At 44.2% G+C, this 18264-nt stretch overlaps 2 protein-coding genes across 3 annotated transcripts; one reads left to right on the forward strand and one right to left on the reverse strand.

Annotated features, from left to right (window-relative positions):
- Nucleotides 1-900: 900 nt before the first annotated feature.
- On the reverse strand, nucleotides 901-8714 carry prpf4bb (pre-mRNA processing factor 4Bb). The gene is made up of 16 exons (XM_029147187.3): nucleotides 8475-8714; nucleotides 7083-7161; nucleotides 5589-6721; nucleotides 5330-5503; nucleotides 5074-5229; nucleotides 4861-4942; nucleotides 4554-4752; nucleotides 3650-3723; nucleotides 3462-3552; nucleotides 3220-3367; nucleotides 2969-3106; nucleotides 2735-2888; nucleotides 2531-2645; nucleotides 2289-2440; nucleotides 2080-2166; nucleotides 901-1972 (listed from the first exon to the last, which is right to left on the reverse strand). The coding sequence occupies exons 1-16, from the start codon at nucleotides 8630-8632 to the stop codon at nucleotides 1769-1771; spliced, it is 3144 nt and encodes a 1047-aa protein (XP_029003020.1). The 5' UTR covers nucleotides 8633-8714; the 3' UTR covers nucleotides 901-1768.
- Nucleotides 8715-11728: 3014 nt separating this feature from the next.
- pxdc1b (PX domain containing 1b) lies at nucleotides 11729-18221 on the forward strand. 2 transcript variants are annotated; one of them, XM_029147190.3, is made up of 6 exons: nucleotides 11729-12507; nucleotides 15276-15367; nucleotides 15439-15556; nucleotides 15645-15756; nucleotides 16020-16173; nucleotides 16268-18221. In XM_029147190.3, exons 1-5 carry the CDS (start codon nucleotides 12252-12254, stop codon nucleotides 16141-16143), a joined length of 702 nt encoding a protein of 233 aa, XP_029003023.1. In that variant the 5' UTR covers nucleotides 11729-12251; the 3' UTR covers nucleotides 16144-16173; nucleotides 16268-18221. The 2 variants fall into 2 exon arrangements, with proteins under 2 accessions (XP_029003023.1, XP_029003022.1); XM_029147189.3 differs by having other exon boundaries at nucleotides 16020-18221.
- Nucleotides 18222-18264: the final 43 nt, after the last annotated feature.

Consider the following 18264-nt stretch of genomic DNA (forward strand, 5'->3'; position numbering starts at 1 on the left):
ATTATAAATAAACCTGCTCACCTGATCAAGATTAGTCACTGTGCATAATTTGCATTGTGGAGAATCCTGAGAGCTTCTGATGCCCTCTTCTGATCGTCACAAGAAATTACACTTACACTGTTTAGTAGGAGCGGTACAGTGTAGAACGTTTATAAATTGTTTGGTTACATTTTCAGTTTCAATCAGTCATTTCTCCTATCTCTGCTGAGATTAAAGCCAGAAACTCTTGGCATGCCCATTGATTCACGCCAGCATCTCTACCAGCGGTTATTCCATTTCAGCCCACATGTATTTACGGACCCCTTAAGGCCGGCGGCCCATCAGCTCACATCAGAAGCCCTTTTAATGTTTGTCCGACAAAGCAGAAAGAGCTTGTATCACTCCCCAACTTTTGCAGATGGAATAAAATGGGTAAGCAACCCTCCCATTACGCTTTGTACACGATCAACACAAGTGCAATCACGCACTGGAAATGACAGCTACAGTTACTTTCCGCTGCAGAGAAGCAGCACGACAGTTTGGAAAATGCGTTTTCAAGTTTTAATGCTCAGAGGCTGCAGCTCTCACAGCTCAAAACTATTTATCCCCTAAATTATATTTTCGGTGAGACATTTCCTTGTCATCTTCAGACTTCACCTAATGGGGTACAAGGATTTCCTCCAAGGTAAGTCTACTTCATACAGTATCCTTGAAAAATCTGTACATGTTCCATGAGTGTTGCTCTGCACGGCAAACACATTTCACCATTTTAAATGGATTAACTTATTATATATCAATAACGCAACACTTTTCTAACGGTTCCAACATGTTGGGGATAAAAGGATGAAAAGGGTTTGTATATAATAAGAAACATTTTATTACTAAAAAGTTGTCTCATACTGAATGTGCTCTTACAGCAGCTTTTCCACAACTATCCTTTATTGAAATCACAAGATTGTTTTTACCACTTAATGGGGGGGAAAAAAAATCATACATGAAATGACAGTAACTATTGACTATATACAACAATGGGACAAGAGGGTCGCAGGTGTGGCTTGAGTACGCCAGCACTGTTCGTTGTTTCAACACATTGGGCTCATACAGGAGGCACTTGAATGTGAGGGCCTTAGGAGCCAGGACGTCATACGAGCGCTGGAGGAAAAGGAAAAGTTAGGTCAAAACCAAAATAATGTCCAGCAACAGAAAACTACTACCTGTGGAGAAAAGAAAATCTTTTTTCGCATCTATTCCTTCAGATCAGGTCAGGGTGAAGTTGCTGTCACATGTGGGACACAGATGCACATAGAGCGTTAACACAGGCCCGCACCACAGAAATCTAGAATACAAAGGGTGCACATTCAAAAGCATGCATCGCCCCACAATGAGCAATGTGGTTACAAAATAAATGATGTATTCAGACATCTGCAACTACGACAAAACTCAACTGCTGCTTGAGATTGCTAATGCAATAGACATACAGTATTTACAGGAATTATAGTTTTCTTTTAAACATCACTCACTCCGATGCCAGTTAAATAAGATGAAGTCCGTAACTGCATTGCCGGGTTTGAGCGCAAGTTTACAACGATAAGTCGCAAAATAATTTGAAAAATCCGCAAAGAAAAAAATAAAATGAACGGCTACAATTTCAATGATGTATTTACAATAAAACAATTGTGTATTTCTAAACAAAATCATGTTGAGGAAGAAGGAGAAACCGATGACATTCTGAGTGGAAGTCTGTGTTTCCGTCAGAGCTGGTTTAGTGGTTGCTTCTCCGCTCTGGGGCTCAGATCTTTTCCTGGATAAAGGGGTGCTGCAGAGCCTGGTTGATGCTGATGCGTTTGGCTGGGTCCAGCATCAGGGTGCCATCCAGCAGGTCTTTCAGCTGCATCACTTTTTTTCTCTGGTCCTCCGGCAGTCGCTGGCCTCCTATCATGTCCGCCAGCAGGTCTTTGGTGGGGTTGATGGTGCTCATCACCGTCACCTTTTCCTGGTGAGATAAAAATACACAAATTTCAATAAGTAAAAAAAAAAAAAAAATACTGAACATTTATTCTCTGGAAAGATGAAATGAATATGGAGGATTGAAGACCTTACCCTTTCTGTCACTTTGTCTACTTCAATGTACAAGAAGTTCAAGTTCTGATCAAAGTGCTGGTCTTTGAACAAGCCTTTACGGATCATCTGTGCAAAGAAAAGAAAATTATTGCATCAACCATAACTTCTGCAGTGCTATGTGAGAGCAAAGCTTCATCTAGGAAAAAGAAACAACAACAGGTGGAGCTGAAATTATGATGCAATTTTACCTTGTTGGGCATCTTGCCCTTGAGGTCCATGGCTAGTTTGATCATGTGATTGTTGGAAGATCCAGGAAACAGGATTTTACCAGTGTAAAGCTCGTATAAAGTGCAGCCGACCGACCACATGTCAATCCCATAGTCGTACGGCTTTCCTATGACTGATAGAGGAAGACTGTAGATGAAGTTTCAGGCCCAGACGCAGCTAGTTAATGGAAATGCTGCTGACTCATACAAACGATATTACTTACTGATTTCGGGAGCTCTGTAAAATCTGCTGACGAGGTATGGTGTGATGTCATTATCAGCAATGTGAGATGCAGAACCGAAGTCACACAGCTTCAGAATAGTCTTTGATTCATTCACCTTTAAAAAAAACAACAAAACAAGCAAAACAAAACTTTTTATTTTTATCATTCTTTCAGCGCGTTTACCAGCGAGCATCTGGATCGTACCAGGATATTATCTGGCTTGATGTCAGCGTGCAGGATGTTGCATCGTTTAAGCAACTTGAGAGCCAAGAAGAGCTGTTGGCTGTAGGAACGCACGGCCTTGATGTGCAGCCCAACGTCTTTGCCGTATTTCTTCAGCACCTCGCGTAAGTTCATACTACGGATGAGAATAGAACACATCATTAAAAAGCGGGGGCAAACATCCAAGTAAAAAGCAGTAGCGTTTCATTTTCCTACCTGAGGGGCTCAAATACCAGACAAAGATGCTGCTTGTGGTAGAAGTGCCTAAAGAGGCGTAGGCAGTGGAACTTGTCATCGGGATCAGCATCATTCAGCTTCTTGAGGAATTCAAGCTCTTTCAAACCAGTCTTCTGCCTATTTACCAAACGTCATGGGTCGTGTGTTAACATCAAAAGATCTGAATTATTATTGTATCTTATATATCATTCCTGTAAACTGTGTAGTGTACATGGGCAGGTTTGACTCACATGAGCTCGTTATTTCGGATGATCTTGACTGCCACCTCTTGGCCGGCCCTGGCGGTGTCCCTGGCTCTGACCACATTGCTAAACACTCCCTGGCCAGTGTAGCCATAAACATCGTAGCGCTTGTCCAGCGTCTCTCCAATGTTAACCCCTATATAGCAACATGCATTAAAAGCTTGTCTTAAAACTCTGATTTTTTGTCTCTGCTAAGCAACAGAAAATGTAAAAGCGGCACAGTAGCTTACGGTAGTAGCCCTCAGCATCCGTCCAGTTGTCCCTGAGGTTGGGGTTCTCCTTGAAGTCCTTTCCTACGCCTGCTGCTCTCATTCTGGCACTCTGCAAAGAAAAATACAAAGATGAGGTCCGTGGCACAAGAGGTGGAAGATAATAAATTGTTCAGGTGACTTGCAGAGCTTATTATTAGAGTACTTACATCAAAGTCAGCCGCAAACATGTCGTCTGACTCGGTGAACATGTCAGGGGCAGAAGGCTTCTTTGGGTTGGCTCCTGAAAGAAAAAACAATAAATGAAGCAACAAGGTGAGTTTCCAGGTTGTCTACCGTGTTGTAAAACAGAATATCTGGAACATGTGTTTGATTCACATACTCTGCAGAGATCAAAACATGGTACTGGTGGCAGAGACACCCAGGCTTTGGATTACAAGCCAGCAACTGAATGAACACACGACAAAAAGAAACAAAATTAAAACCCCTGCATCACACAACTCTGCATTTCCTGCACACACATCATGCGGCTTTGAATCCCATTGGCAAGTCTGCACTAGTTATAATTTGACATGACAGTTCCAAAAAGCCAAATTTCTCTAAATAGCAGGGGATTGTGGATATTTGTGTACGTTTTAACCAATTTGAAAACGCTACCAATCGACCCCCTCCTTGGTGAATTCAATTTCCGTCATATCGGATGAACTCACCCACACAGAGCTGTGAAACATCATGTCAGTGATCTCTGAGCAGTTTTCAGCAGTTTAGCTTCAGAGGTTCAAAGGACGTTGTGCGTTGAGCACATTTCGAAAGGTGAATCTGAAGGAAAAAATCATGGTCTAGCTGCCTGGGCCCAACCAACCCCAACATGCCAAAAAAAGTGGTTGTGCCATTTCCAAAAGTGTTTACTGCACAGATTGGCTTGTGTGCACCAACTTCCTGGGCAAACAAAATTTGGTTCCAGACACAATTTTCTAGGGGGCTTGAGAACTTGTTTTAGAAAGAGTGATCACATGGTCGTCCTAGTTAGCGACAAAGCTCCCCCACGACTGTACGGTTCATTCAGTTGGCCTTGTATGATTAGGAGTGTGATTATTCGAACCAGGACATTACCGTCTTTCTCTTGGGCGATGAGGTTGTGCTTGGCTTTGATGCTGGCCTCGAATGTGTTGAGGTTCTCGCGTTCATATTCTTTGACATCAGCGGCCACTCGCTCCAGAATGTCATCAGGTGAGGGTGACCGGCTGCGGGTGCTGCTCTGAGGGCTGCTGGGCTCCGATATGTTGGTATCTTCATTCACCACTTTGTATTTCTAAATGGTGAAAGGAACAGGGTGCATTTAAGACAACATTCCACATCTTATGAAGATTTTCTGGTCACTGGTCATCTGTGATTTGGCTCAGCACAGATGGAAACAGACCTGCACAATGGCCAGACGCTGCTGGCGGCGCTGTTCAATGAGAGCTTCTTCATCTATCTCCTCACCGTCATAGTCTTCATTCCTGCCAACACATGAATAACTTAAGTGATGTCTGTTCAACATGTAGTCGAATACACCATTACGACTTGTCTTTAGTGAAGTAATGTGCTCGTGTGTGACCTGCAGAGAAACAACACAGCATCTTCTACTCACAGTTCTTCTGACGATTCTTGGTCGACTTTCATACCCTCTGAAAGGCTGCCCTTGAACTTGTCCTCATCTCTGCTGCGCCGTCTTCTCCTCTCCCGATCACGGGACATTGAGCGTCTGTATTGTCTCAGCCTACCATACCGGTCTCGCTCCCCAGACCTGCAAAGACAAAAAGGTTAGAAAATGCCTAGTAAAACGGCCTTGTACTTGCTTCTAGCTCCAGAAATTAATGAGTGTGTGATGCATGAGATGCCGTCACCTGCGCCTCAGTGGAGACCTGCTTCGCCTGCGAGGAGAAGACCGAGAACGTCGTCGTGGCGATGGGGACCTCCGTCTCAGAGGAGAGCGACTTATCCTGCGGCGAGAGGATGACCTGGGACTGGTGTCTCTGGATTTGACCCTCCCCGGGCCTAGATCTGGGCGGAGGCGCTTCCTGTTCACACATCAGCGTGTTGGTTAAACGGGCTGAATTAGTTCAGTACTTTTAAACTGCACAGCTGTACCACAACTTTACCAACCTCAGTGGTGAGTCCTGTCTGTCAACGTCCCTCCTCCTGGTCTCTGGCGAGCGGCTGCGGCCTCTCCTCGGTGGGGACCTAGCTCTGGATGGAGAGTGGCTCTGTTTTGACGTCCTATCTGAGGCACTAGCGGAGGGACGGTGGGGATCTCTGTGACGAGGGGAAACACTGCGTTTCCTCGTAGGGCTGTGAATCCCTCGCCTGTGAGGGGAACGGTTCTCTTTCCCTGATGAAGCGTCTTTCGATGGAGACTTTGCTGGCCGCTTGTCCCTTTCTGCTTCCAAACGACTTGGTCGTTCTCGTCCAGGTGACCGAGGACGTTGGGATGCTCGCTCTTGGTTTGGTCGGTCTTCTTGCTGCGGAGAAGAACGCTTCTCACTGCGGCTGCCTTTCTGTTCTCCTCTCCAGGTGGAGGGAGAGTTGGACTTCCTTCTCTCCTTGGGCCGATCAGTGCTGTCTGAACGCTTTCTTTCTTTTGACCTGCTCCTGCCTTGCACCCTATCCTTTACCGTTGTATTCTTGGTGCTTCTGGTCACCTTGTCCTGCTTAGGCTCCTTAACAGCCCTGTCAGGTGACTTACTCCGACTGCGACGTTTGGAGCTAGATTTACTACCCTCAGTTGAGTCCCGTCTAGATTTTCCACCTTTTCCCACTCTGGGAGAGATAGTTTTACCTGAGCTGCCCCTTTGACGTTGCTCTCCATTTCTTATCCTAGCTTCTGCATCTTCTTCGGACCCAGAGTTATAACCCTGAAGGATTAGGCCCATGCCAGATTGAACCTTCCCCTCCATCAACTGGCTATCCAGTTCTGCTTTAATCATAGCCCTCTGTTTTTCCAAATCTTCTAGCAAGGCCCTGTCATCCAGACTTGGATTGCCAGAAGAAGGAGAGGACTCGACTTTACGATGGGAGGACGGACCAAACACGCCAGCAGCAGGAGACGAAACTTCTTTGCGTTTGTGTTTCCTGTGTTTGTGACGATGTTTACGCTTGCGGTCCTTGTCCTCGTCAGAGGCATGCTTGTGTTTCTTGTGCTTGCCGCGGTGTTTGTGTTTTTTCCTCTTGTGTTTACCGCTACTGCTGTGATGCCGTGATCCCTCCTCTGTCTTCTCCCCATTAGTTTCAGCCTCCTCCTAGGATGGAGCAACACATCAGATAAACAGAGGGATTCAGGTGTCAGAACATGTACATTGAAAATTTAACTAATTTTAGACAATTTTGTATGGTTATACTTTGTTCAATTGTAATTACACAAACAACAAATGCATATTGTGTCTATTTAGGACCTCACTAAAGAATCACAAAAGCTTTAACATGAGTATGAATCATTATACATTAGGATTAACTATAATCCTTCTGCAGACATTGAGCACCAGTGTCCCACCAATTTGAGAATGACAAGTTAATTTAATTTATTTTGGGTCGAGCATTTAGATCAGAATCATGGCATCATACCACTGGAGATATTTAGGTCTTGCTGTTGTCCAGCCCTACCTCTTCCTCCTCCTCTTCTTCAGACATGTCTACGCTGTCCTCGTTTCCACTTCTTTCTTGACTTTCCAGATCCTGTTTCCTGTTAATTACCAAAAAAAAAAAAAAAAAGAACGGTTAATGAATAGACAATGTCATGGATAATATGACGGCTGAAGAAAACCAACAATATCAGCCAGGAAACTATCAATCAAAAATCAACAATATTAACATTCTGTTTAGCAAGGTATACATTTTTTCCAAGTTAAAAATTCAGGTCAACGTGGTATACATTAATATTTGCTATTTAAAAAAATGTGTCTTTGAGCTTGAAAATGATGATATTTAGTTGATAATGTATAATCAACTAAAAATAAACAACAAATCTAACAGGTTTTACATCGTTTTACAAATAGGTTTTACATCTAAATGCTCACTACATTATATATTTACAACAATCCCTGGTTGCAGTACATCAAGCTTGTAGGGGTTTCTGCATTCCCTCCACCTCTGGTAACCAATGGCAACCAGGGCACTAGTCAGCGATTGGGCATCATTAAAGAACATGCAATAATCTACTTCATAACAACTTCTCAGAAAGAAAACATTTCATAATATGTTGGGGATATGTATACAATTAAACTAAAACGTAAGAAAAGCCAAAAGAAACTTTTGTTCCTTTGTATTGTTTCTGCATTACGTTGGCAACTTCGCAATACAAATCTAAAGCGTTAGTTAACACAGCAACATTTAGCTACTTCTTGTAACACATTTCGAATGAAGTCGATCACACACGCGAAGCGATTAGATTCTAAAAATACAAGTTCGCTAGCTAAGATATCTGGTTACGTAATGCACTCGACCAAATGGGAAAGAAGGTGAAATAAACCTCATCAATGTCAAGTAAACGTATGGATTATTGTAATAACATTTGTAACCTTCGTTTAATTGCTCTGCCTCGGAGTATGACCGCCAGGATCGCGTTTACTTGGCTTAGATCGGACATGCTAACCGTTCTAAGCAAACTATAGCTCCTAGCATTAGCTAGGCAACGTTACGCTGCAGATCGCGTCTTGCTGTCTGCTACAGAAATACAGCTGTTCGGGTTCATGTGGTTTGATATGTACACTTCAATGAGTCCAATGAGTACTGGGACAAATAGGGTGCGCTTGAATACTCCTTGGGCAAAGTCGGTGCTAATGCTAGGCGTGCTAACTTTAAGGCATTAGCTAAAATGCTAAAAAGGTTAGCCAGCCATTACAGTGTAATTCAGCTAGCTAGCCCCGGCACCAACGTGAACTCGCTACTGCTAGTCTGCGTATTTCTATCTCACCGGACGATCGCCATTTGATTTATCATCGGAAACGGTTTACGTCTTATAACCACGGACGTAGTATGTTGAATCAAGTGACTTACACGTGTTCGTTGCCATTATTCATTCTTCTAGATGCGATGTCCATCTCAACGTCGGCCATTTTCCTCGACTGAGGAACCGTTTCTTCGTCGCTGATTATGTCGCCAGTCGTCGGCGCTCTCTCGTCACCAACACGCCACCTATTGTCCTGGGGGCGCATTGCTGCCCGTTTCTCCACCAGAGTGCAGGCTTGTGCAGTGTGTACATTTAGAGAATAATAGGTACACCTGCACAGTCTAATGCAGCCCAACAGCATTACTTATTTATTGAGGTTTACAGTATTTAGGTTGAAGCAGTTAGAAAGCGATTCATATTGAGGTCACAGTGGATTTTGGTATATGTTACTTGTATTTTTCTTTTTAACTTTCCAAAGATTATCTGTAATTGGAATTAAAAGTTGAACGTCTCTTTGGAGGTCAGTCAGTGAATCATGTGGTTGTTGAGGGGCCCTCCCTCACCACAGGGGCCACGTTGGCAGTACGAGTGTGCATAGCTCACTCTGTTGTTACGTTCATCATTAATGTCAGGTGGGTTTGATTTAACTTTTGCCTCCTTCTGTGCTGCATTGTAACAGAATGAACAGTAGCTCGTTAAGGGAGACATGTAATGTTCAGTATCTAAGGAGATTAAAATGGCCAGAAAAGCATCTACCCTTTGTCTTTAGCATGCTCTTGTGTAAAATACTCTGTGGGTCTGATATGACGAGCCTATAAATGTTAAATCCCTGTTGGCCTTAAAGCACCACATCAGGTTTACTGTGGCTTCATACAAAGTACAACGCGAACAGATGGCGATGTGTGTTGTGAATCACTCAACATTCACAAAGCACCATCGTTTAAGGCGAGTTATTATCCACAATCGACAGATTTATATGAAGCAGTAAAGTGTGCTGTTTTGAAGCACCTGGGCCTGTTCAGAAGGTGAGACAGTAGCGGAGATGTGCTGATCTAGCAGCTAATGGTGACGCTGTGGCAGACGCTGGTCCTGCAGGTGTTTCCCATCAGCATCACATCGTTTGGAAGAATAAAGTAATTACTCAGATATGTGGTTTTTCTAGCTGGACTTTTTGACTCCTGGAGCTTCCACTCTCCAAACTTTGAGACACAATAAGAAAGGTGTCGCAATAAAAGGGGTCCAGCAGATGCTCAGTCACAAAAAGCAGTCCAGTGTTAAACGCTCAGGCAGCGCGTGAAGGCTCAGTCCCTGAGCTTTGTCCGCGGCCGTGAACAGAACAGAGTGATGTTTCTGAATGACGTTGTCCTGCTGCCGTTCTGCCACCACGCAGATGTCCAGCTTCTCTTTTCTCATCCCGTCCAAACACTCGGGTTTTACGAGCCTCCGATGTTTGGGTTTTGGGGTGAAGCAGCGCATTTGGGAGCGTGACCCAAACATATGGCCTGTCCCTTAAATTCGATTTATGTATCAGGGGCGGAGGGAGCTGCTTCGCTTTGGCGTGGCTTGTGAGCAACAGGAGCAGAGCGACTGTGATGCTGTGGCCACAGACGTTCTTCCTGGAACTGTTGCTTGAGACGGGGTTTTACCCACGACCGGCCCAACGTCGATTTTTCCACTTCAAGTTTACCCTTTCAGAGGAATTACGCTGCAGCGAGCTGTGGAAGCAGAATGTGCTGACTCTGTACATGTGGCCCAACCACAGATTGAATCCCTGCTCAAACTGACACATCCCATTATTACACTGAGGCCTGTGGTTTCTGATAGCAGCCTAATACTGGGGCGGTTTCTTCATGTAACACAATCATCTGGATTCACGTTTACAAAGAGATGTGCAGCATACAGCATTTCTACTACTAAACTTCCTTGGTCTCGACAGTGAGTCTTGCGGTGCTGTTTGTGAGCCAACCCGTGCATGTACTACATTGTATATGCCTCCTGACTAGCTATAACGGCACAGGGTCTGAGTCACCACCGCTCTAGCCGACCAGATGCGCGGTCACGTCCTCAGGATGATCAGCTCGGCTTCTTCGCATTGTTTTGTACGACAGCATCTTAGATTTAACCACAGCGCAGCAGCTGCTTCAACATTGCACTGAATCACAGTCATCTTCTCCCTGCTGTGTAATTTGTGCCATTGTAATGATACAGGTTAGCTGTTGGACAGTGCGGATAACGGCAGCGACGCCATCTGACAGAGCCACACTTTCATCCACTTCTTGTTGATGAGTCATCCCATTTTAGTGGGATACTTTTCATGATCATCATACATAGTCTGAATTTTGTTCGTTTCTAATCTACTTTGATTTAGTGGTTTTCAACAATAAACCTGAAAATGAGTTGGCGTGATGTGGATTGTTAGTGGCTGATGGTGTAGAACGTCCGTAGCAACGGGAATCAGTCATCTCCAGGATGTTTCCCGTTTTCCGTCCAGACATCGGGTGCAGAACAGAACACTGACCTCTTCAGATGGTTTCAGCAGGAACATTTAAAATGTATATTTTCCTGTTGGGCCACGTTTCCTTCATTTCATTTGTGATGTTTTTCACAATGAGCCTGAACCACTCACCGAGGTCCTATTACAAGCCCAGGGCACAAATGCAGACCTTTATGCCAAGCATCTGCTTAATCTCATAAAATATAATGTGCACATTAGAGCAGAATTGCTTCCTCTGATCTCAACTGAGCTGTTTCTGCACAGATCTTGTGTTCACAGTCAGACTACAGTATGTGCATGTACCGTGACGAGCATTTTACTTACAATTAAAATCATATTTCCTATGCAAATGATTTGGAACTGGTTTCAGCAGAAGTGTTTCCTCTCCCCACATGGTCACTGCAGCTGAATCACTGTTACTGGACTTGACCACAGCTTCCAGTGAAACTACTTTACCAGCCTGGGTCTGTCCACTCAGTGAAACATTAGTGCTTCCAGAGAAGCGATGCTGAGTAAATCTCCTCCTTTTTTGGACACTCTGATCTGAGTCAAATAATAGGCTACACTTCCTCATTTTGGTGAGGCTATTTTACAAAGACAAGACGTGCATGAGGTCAGAATCCCGTGTAAGCAAATTCTAGCTCCGTACTGGCTGGAAAACAACTTTAATATTTAAATGGCTTAAATGACAACGTGGAAATTGTATAAATCAGTGTCTGAAGAGGGGAGAGCGTCCGTGTCTTTATTTAGGAGGCGAAAGGCTCCTAAATAAAGACACGGACATTTTTGCGCTCGCAGCCCTTTGCATTCTTTGCATAATACAACTCTGTTGTCAAGGAGGGAGGAAGGAAGGAGGGAGGAAGGAAGGAGAGGGGAGGACACGGCGGCTTTTGAGCCAGACAGTGAGAAGTTAGAGGCTCGGGATTTAGAGAACAGAGCAAACAAGCGGCTGTGGATTTATTTCGGAGTTCACTTAAATTAAAACAAAGAACTAAAGAAGGGCGAAAAACGAGACGCAGCGCTGCGGGACCGATATCACCAAATACGGTGACGCGGGGGCGTTATCTTCACTTTAAAGCCGTGGGGTTTTTTCTAATCCTGCCACGTTTGAGATGGGCTGAGCGAACGCGGTCGTCCTCCTCCTGCCAGCGCGCACTCACGCGGCGGGACCGACGCAAACTCACCCAAGTTGCTCCAACTTGTGCGCCCTTTTGCGCGTCCTGCCTCCAGACCGCGGTCCTCCGGCGCGCCCCAGATCCAGACCCAGATCCAGACCCAGATCCGGACCCAGATCCAGACCCAGCTCCAGACCCAGATCCAGACCCAGCTCCAGACCCAGACCCGGACCCAGCTCAGGACCCAGCCCCAGCATGCTGGCCTGACGTCCGCAATGGCATCGGCGGTGTTTGAGGGCACGTCGCTGGTCAACATGTTTGTCAGGGACTGCTGGGTCAACGGCATCCGGAGGCTCATCATCAGCCAGCGCGGGGAGGAAGAGGAGTTCTTCGAGATCAGGACCGAGTGGTCGGACAGAAACATTTTATACTTGCATCGGAGTTACTCCGACCTGGGGCGACTGTTTAAGAGGCTGCTGGAGTCGTTCCCCGAGGACCGCAGAGACCTGTCCAAGTCTCCACTCATAGAAGGTTGGTGTGACACTGCCACGACCTTTATTTTAATAGATGTTAGTGTTTTGGGGGCGAAGAACGCGCAGGGGCGTAGCAACAACTTGTGGGGGCACAGGAGGTGGGAAGGAGACGTTGCTCCAGACTGAGATGGAGAAACTCCACAAGGCGCATCTAATGTTATATTAGAACATTTGTGTGGAATAAAAACACAAACTCTACTATTGGCTTCTAAAAATGGCTTCATAATAACCATCCAGTGTTCAGAAGGCAGTCTTCTGTCAAATGGGATGAACCCTTGGCCTCAGATTCTGAGTCTGTCACTGTGGTGCTCTGGCATCTCCAGTGTTTTTGGCTGAAGACCCAGCTTGTTCTGTGAGTATTATTTCCCCACACAGTCTCCTTGGCACTTCTCTTTTGTCTCTACCCACTGAGGCTGGAGCAGTGTTTTGGAAACATCCCTTTAGTGGCTTCGCTTCCTGCCCAAGCACAGAAATAGTTGACGAGGTTGTTGACAGCTCGATGCTCAACCTCTGCCGGTGGAGCCTGCGAAGCATTTTGGGAAGAGACATTTAGGATCCAATGAGTCACCTGTCACGTCTTTTTTTAAATGTCTGTCATTCTTTATATCCAGATTACAGCTCAAGGCCCTCCTTTATTCCCACAACTGCCTAAAATTGCATTAGCGCCTCTTCCAATTGCCTGTCAGATTAAAAGTTCTTAGAAAAGCCTTCCCGTTTCACTTTGCTCCAGTTACTGGCTCTGTTCACATTTTCCTATTTTTTGTTGTGCCTAGACAACAAGAAAGGAGTGCAGAGCTGTAGCTCTTTATGCCATCACGAGAGAGGGGTGACTGGGTGAGGAGTGGACATATTTAGGCCGTCTGCTCCGAAACCTTACATGTGATCCTAGAGTAAACACAGACAGGAAGTGATTGCTCACATTCCACATGAATCAGATATCATCAACCTCACTGGGTCACTCATAAAATTAGATGAGAGTCGTTCTTTCTAGATTAAGTGTATTCATTATTTAAAAATGATTATGTATAATCAACAGGTTGTACGATTAGGAAATGTTATACACAGTTTAATAACCTTGCTTAGACTTTATTTACTGGGCAGATTAGTGAGTGTTATAAATCCACATGAAAATGAACATTGAGGGTTAAATGGCTGCGAGTTTGTGTCCTGACTGAAGGTTCCACCAATAGCAAGTTAATGACACAGCAGAGAGTCAGTGGTAAGGTGACAGATAGATGATAAAGCGCTACGCTGCTGTCATGTGTTTATCGGATCCATGCAGAAGATAGCGAGTGGTTACTACATCGAGTCACTGGTTAGATTGCCTGACTTGAACACAGTCCAATTCCTACTTGTAGCACTGACACAGACACAAAGCAAGTGTGAAGTGAATTAACAAACAACTAGAAACACTTCTGGCTAAAATAGTTTTGCTGGAGCAAAAAAAAGCATTCATCCTCATAACGCGTGATCTTAGGGCAAAGACTTTTAGAAAATTACTTATAAGAAGCCCTGCAGCCAGGAAAGCTGTGAAGGAAATCGACTCTTAGGAAAATACACTTGGGGAATCTACTGTAGCAAGAAAAAAAACAAATGTGTGATTTGCAGAGGACCACCCTGTAATTAAAGATTGGATACACAGAGGAGCATTGCCAGATTAAACCCGTGATGTGCTGCTCCTCGGGGCATCGGGTGCTTTTCTTTCCTTGCTTGCACCTCTTTGGTATTTTGTTGATTCGCTGTATTAAACCACAGTGTGAGGAAAGGTCCCACAAGAGGAGGGTCACAGCAGGTACGCGTTGAATCTGCAGCCTCTAATTGGAATAACATCAGACTCGTCCTCTGCGGTAAACTAGATTAAATCTTGCACAACCAGCATGGACTTGCAAAACATCACATACACATGCATACTTCTCTTTTTTAACATTAAACCAGCCTTTATCACGTTCTAGACAGCGTGATGACCAGCGGAACGTTATGTGTTTGTTGTATTTGACTGCTCTAGAGTGGGGATTGTTTTCTGAAGCATTTAAATTGCACATTCTCAAATGCAGAAAACACATCCTCCAAATAGACAAACAATGTTTTAAAATGGCAGCTGGTGAAGAACATTCACTGCATGATATGATGCCGTATGGTCTTCAGGCTGGGTGGGGCTCTCACCCTCGCCGTCCCAGTTGTATGATGTCATCACTGTGGGCCACCGAGGATGCATTCGTCACACAGTAGTGCTCCCATGTAACTGTAACCACAGTGTGAGTGAGTCCATTCTGTCCGTAGCTGAGTGTCTGCAGCCGTAGCCATTATTCTCCTCACCACATCCCTTTGTCAGCATGGAGGTAAATGATGCTTTGCTGACTGCGGCCGCCTCGCGTTGTCGAAAATGCTGATTTTACACTCCCACCACCTCCTCAGTTGCTTCGCTAGTTCATGTGGGACTGACATGCATTGTTCTGTAGCCTACCCAGCCTCTAGCCACTGTCATTATTTGCCTCCTATATAACTGCTGTAGATAAAACATCATCATCTACACTAGCAATGAGCGCCTGTCTTTGTTTGTCTGCGTTTTGGGCCTTGACCTTTCAAATAGATAAAACTCTGACAACATTAAAGCCACATTAGCTGCTCTGTTGTGTCAGCCAGGTACAGCAATACCTATTTTGACATTGGTCCCCCTTCATAAATGGTGTCATACACGAATATTTCTGGTTTGCATTACACTAAGTCAGTGTTTAAGGATGCTCACATTTCATTTTCTTGTTTCAGGGCTGGTGAAAATCAAAGAGGCCAACGATATTGAGGAGAAACTGAACCAGGTGGAAAAGCTACTGAAGAATGCCATCAACATGCCACGCAAGGTGGGTGACTGAGCTGCCACATTAGAAAAGCTTCATGACTGTGACTAACAAACCAAACCTCCTGGTTGCAGTATTCCAGGTCAGAGGTGATGTTGACATTCTTCGAGCGGTCACCGCTGGACCAGGTGCTGAGGGATGACAAAGTCCACAGGATCCAGCCGTGCTTTCAGAGTCCAGTCAAGATATCGGGTGCGTGTTCACTCTATAACAAAGGGATCAATCGCCAGTGTCACTATGACCTGACAACTGGTGTAACGTCAAACTCTGCACTTCTCAGAAATCATGCGGTCGAATGGCTTCTGTCTGGCCAATACAGAAACCATTGTGTTTGATGACAACGTCTCAGAGGAAAAGGAAAGACCTTCGTCCACGGACTCTGTAGAGCACACGTGAGTATTAAGCCTAGTTTATGGACTTAGGACAAGCTTCAGCTGTGTGGGACTACAGATATGCATGTTTGCAAAGCAGCCCCAAGACCCTCCGCCTTCTTTATACAGCACAGGATGTCTGTCTGTGCAGGTCTTCCTTCCCTGGGTGTGTGTGGGAAGGAAACGAGGAACACACACTTAACAAAACTCTTGAATAGCTGAAATATTTACTCTATTAACAGCCAAGTCTTTCCCCTCATGACTTATGTTGTATCGCCCGATAGGTACGACGATGGGACGGAGTTTTTGCCAATGGAAACCGACATGTGTGATGAGGACCCAGAGGCCTATGTCACCAACCTCTCCTACTACCATCTGGTCCCATTTGAAACCGACATCCTGGAATAAGGAACCAACAAGGATCATCTAACGCTATCAGTGAGGAATATATACTCTCAGATGCTAAAGCAACTACTTGTTGGATCACCATCATTGCCACTTTATTGATGCCACCAGTGTGCCTCATCCACAGCCTGTCTTTGGTGTTGAAGTACGGATACATCTTTGGACTGAAGTGTCCGGTGATGCAACACAACCTATGGAAGCCACAGTGGAAGGCTGGCGTCTTTACCGGGGTTTTAAAATGCTGCATGGCCACTTTAAAGCCTAAACATAATGTGATGGATCAGTGACTGTAGTTTAGGTTGGCTGAAGTCAGACTTATTGGGCCTTTTCCTGTTACCAGCATTCACTCTCTTTTCGACTGACTGTGCACAATTCATCCTGTGGACCTTTGAGATGTCGGCAGCCATATTAGGAAACATTTGTTATTGCAATTTGTGCTTATAACTGTCTTTTTCAAAGTGTTTTGGACAGTGAAATGACCTTTTGACCTTTGTTTTCCTCTGCAGCTTGAATATATTGCTTGAATATATTATTTTGTGGCTGCTGTGGTTGTTTAGTGTAAGATCACTCTAAGATCCAAGTGAAACTGATACAATGCTAAGAATGTGAAATATAACCTATCAGCTAAATGAGTAAAATGCTAGGCATTTAAAGATTTAGGACAAATTCAAGCTTTATTGAAGCTGCTGTTACATAAAGCTACAACAAGTTCCACTTGGTTCTTGGATTTCTGTCACAGCATTTTAATACAACACACTCTTTCCAACGTAAGAGTAGTCTAAATAACAAATTATACTGTGTAGAGTGTATTTTATATTTTAAGCATATCATTTAATGTATTAAAGAGACTGTGTGTCATTAAGCTCATAACTGAATCATCTTACAACTTGTGTTTCCATCTGATGAGCGATAACATACGGCAAAGAAAGCTTTGTTTATGGGTCGGTTGAGGTCATAGACCCGTCCTGTAAGATGACGTGAGTGGGTTCAGCAGGACAGCTGACTACAGTCTGTGTGAATGTGGGAGTCCACAGTTAGTGAGAGAAGAACAAGCCCAGCCTTTATTTAAAGAGACAAACAGCCACGCTGTACTGAGAACCTCCTTAAAGGAAAGTTGTGCAAACACATTCATGCCTTTTGTGTTAGTTATGGGTTCTCCTGCCAAAGCATAGAACTCGGAACATAAATTTCTTAATGCGACTTAGGCAGATTTATTTTTCTAACAGTTTTCGATGCAGGAGTCAGTGTAAATGCAGACTTACAGCTTTTGTCCTGTTTTCTCTGAAGTACAAAGGCATCCAGGCCTCACAGAGTTGGCTCACAGGACTCCAACAGGACGGTCCTCCGCATGAGTCTATTTAGTAACACAGTCATGATCACTATTCACCCCGTGAGAAAGTACAGCGCTTTCTCAGGGTGCGCAACTATTTCACACTCACTCCTTTCTCTCAGAATGACGCCGTGAGTTGATGGATGTGTTGTGGACAGAGAGGATTCAGTTGGCAAACCTAAAGGCTTTGATTAATATGATTCAATAATAAGAAACTGGAATTTGTAATTTTAACTTTCTAACCACGGTCGACTTCTCTCTGCTTGATGCTGATATTTAAAGATCAAAGAGAATTAAAACCTCTCCATCTCCTTTAAGCTTAGGCAGCAGGTGCTTTATAAATATTCTGCCACATTGTCAATGATGTTAAGACTTAACTGGTACTAAAATTATAAAGTGGCCACGGTGGTACTGCACCAGTCTTTGACAGCCACAAACAAGAGGATTCAGAAGGAGGAAATGATATTATTTTTATATTTGTAGACAGATGTTTTGTTGGAAATGATTTTTTAAACGTAAGCCACTTTCTACAAAGGTAACCAGCCAATGCCTTTAACGTTTATGTGCGATGGTGTGTTAATTTGTTCAAATGATTGAATGGATGGAAAAAATGTCTTAATTATTAACCTTAAAAATGAAATATATTAAGCAAAATGTTTTATAACTTCAAAGCTACACTCACAGTATTCCTGTACATGCAAACTGTTATTTTCAACATTTCTAAAAAGAAATAAATCTGTTTTCAGTGAAATGTTTACAGTGGTTTAATAAAAACAATTAATGAGTCAAATAGG

This window comes from Betta splendens, chromosome 4 (genome assembly GCF_900634795.4).
Source record: "Betta splendens chromosome 4, fBetSpl5.4, whole genome shotgun sequence".
Lineage (NCBI taxonomy): Eukaryota > Metazoa > Chordata > Actinopteri > Anabantiformes > Osphronemidae > Betta > Betta splendens.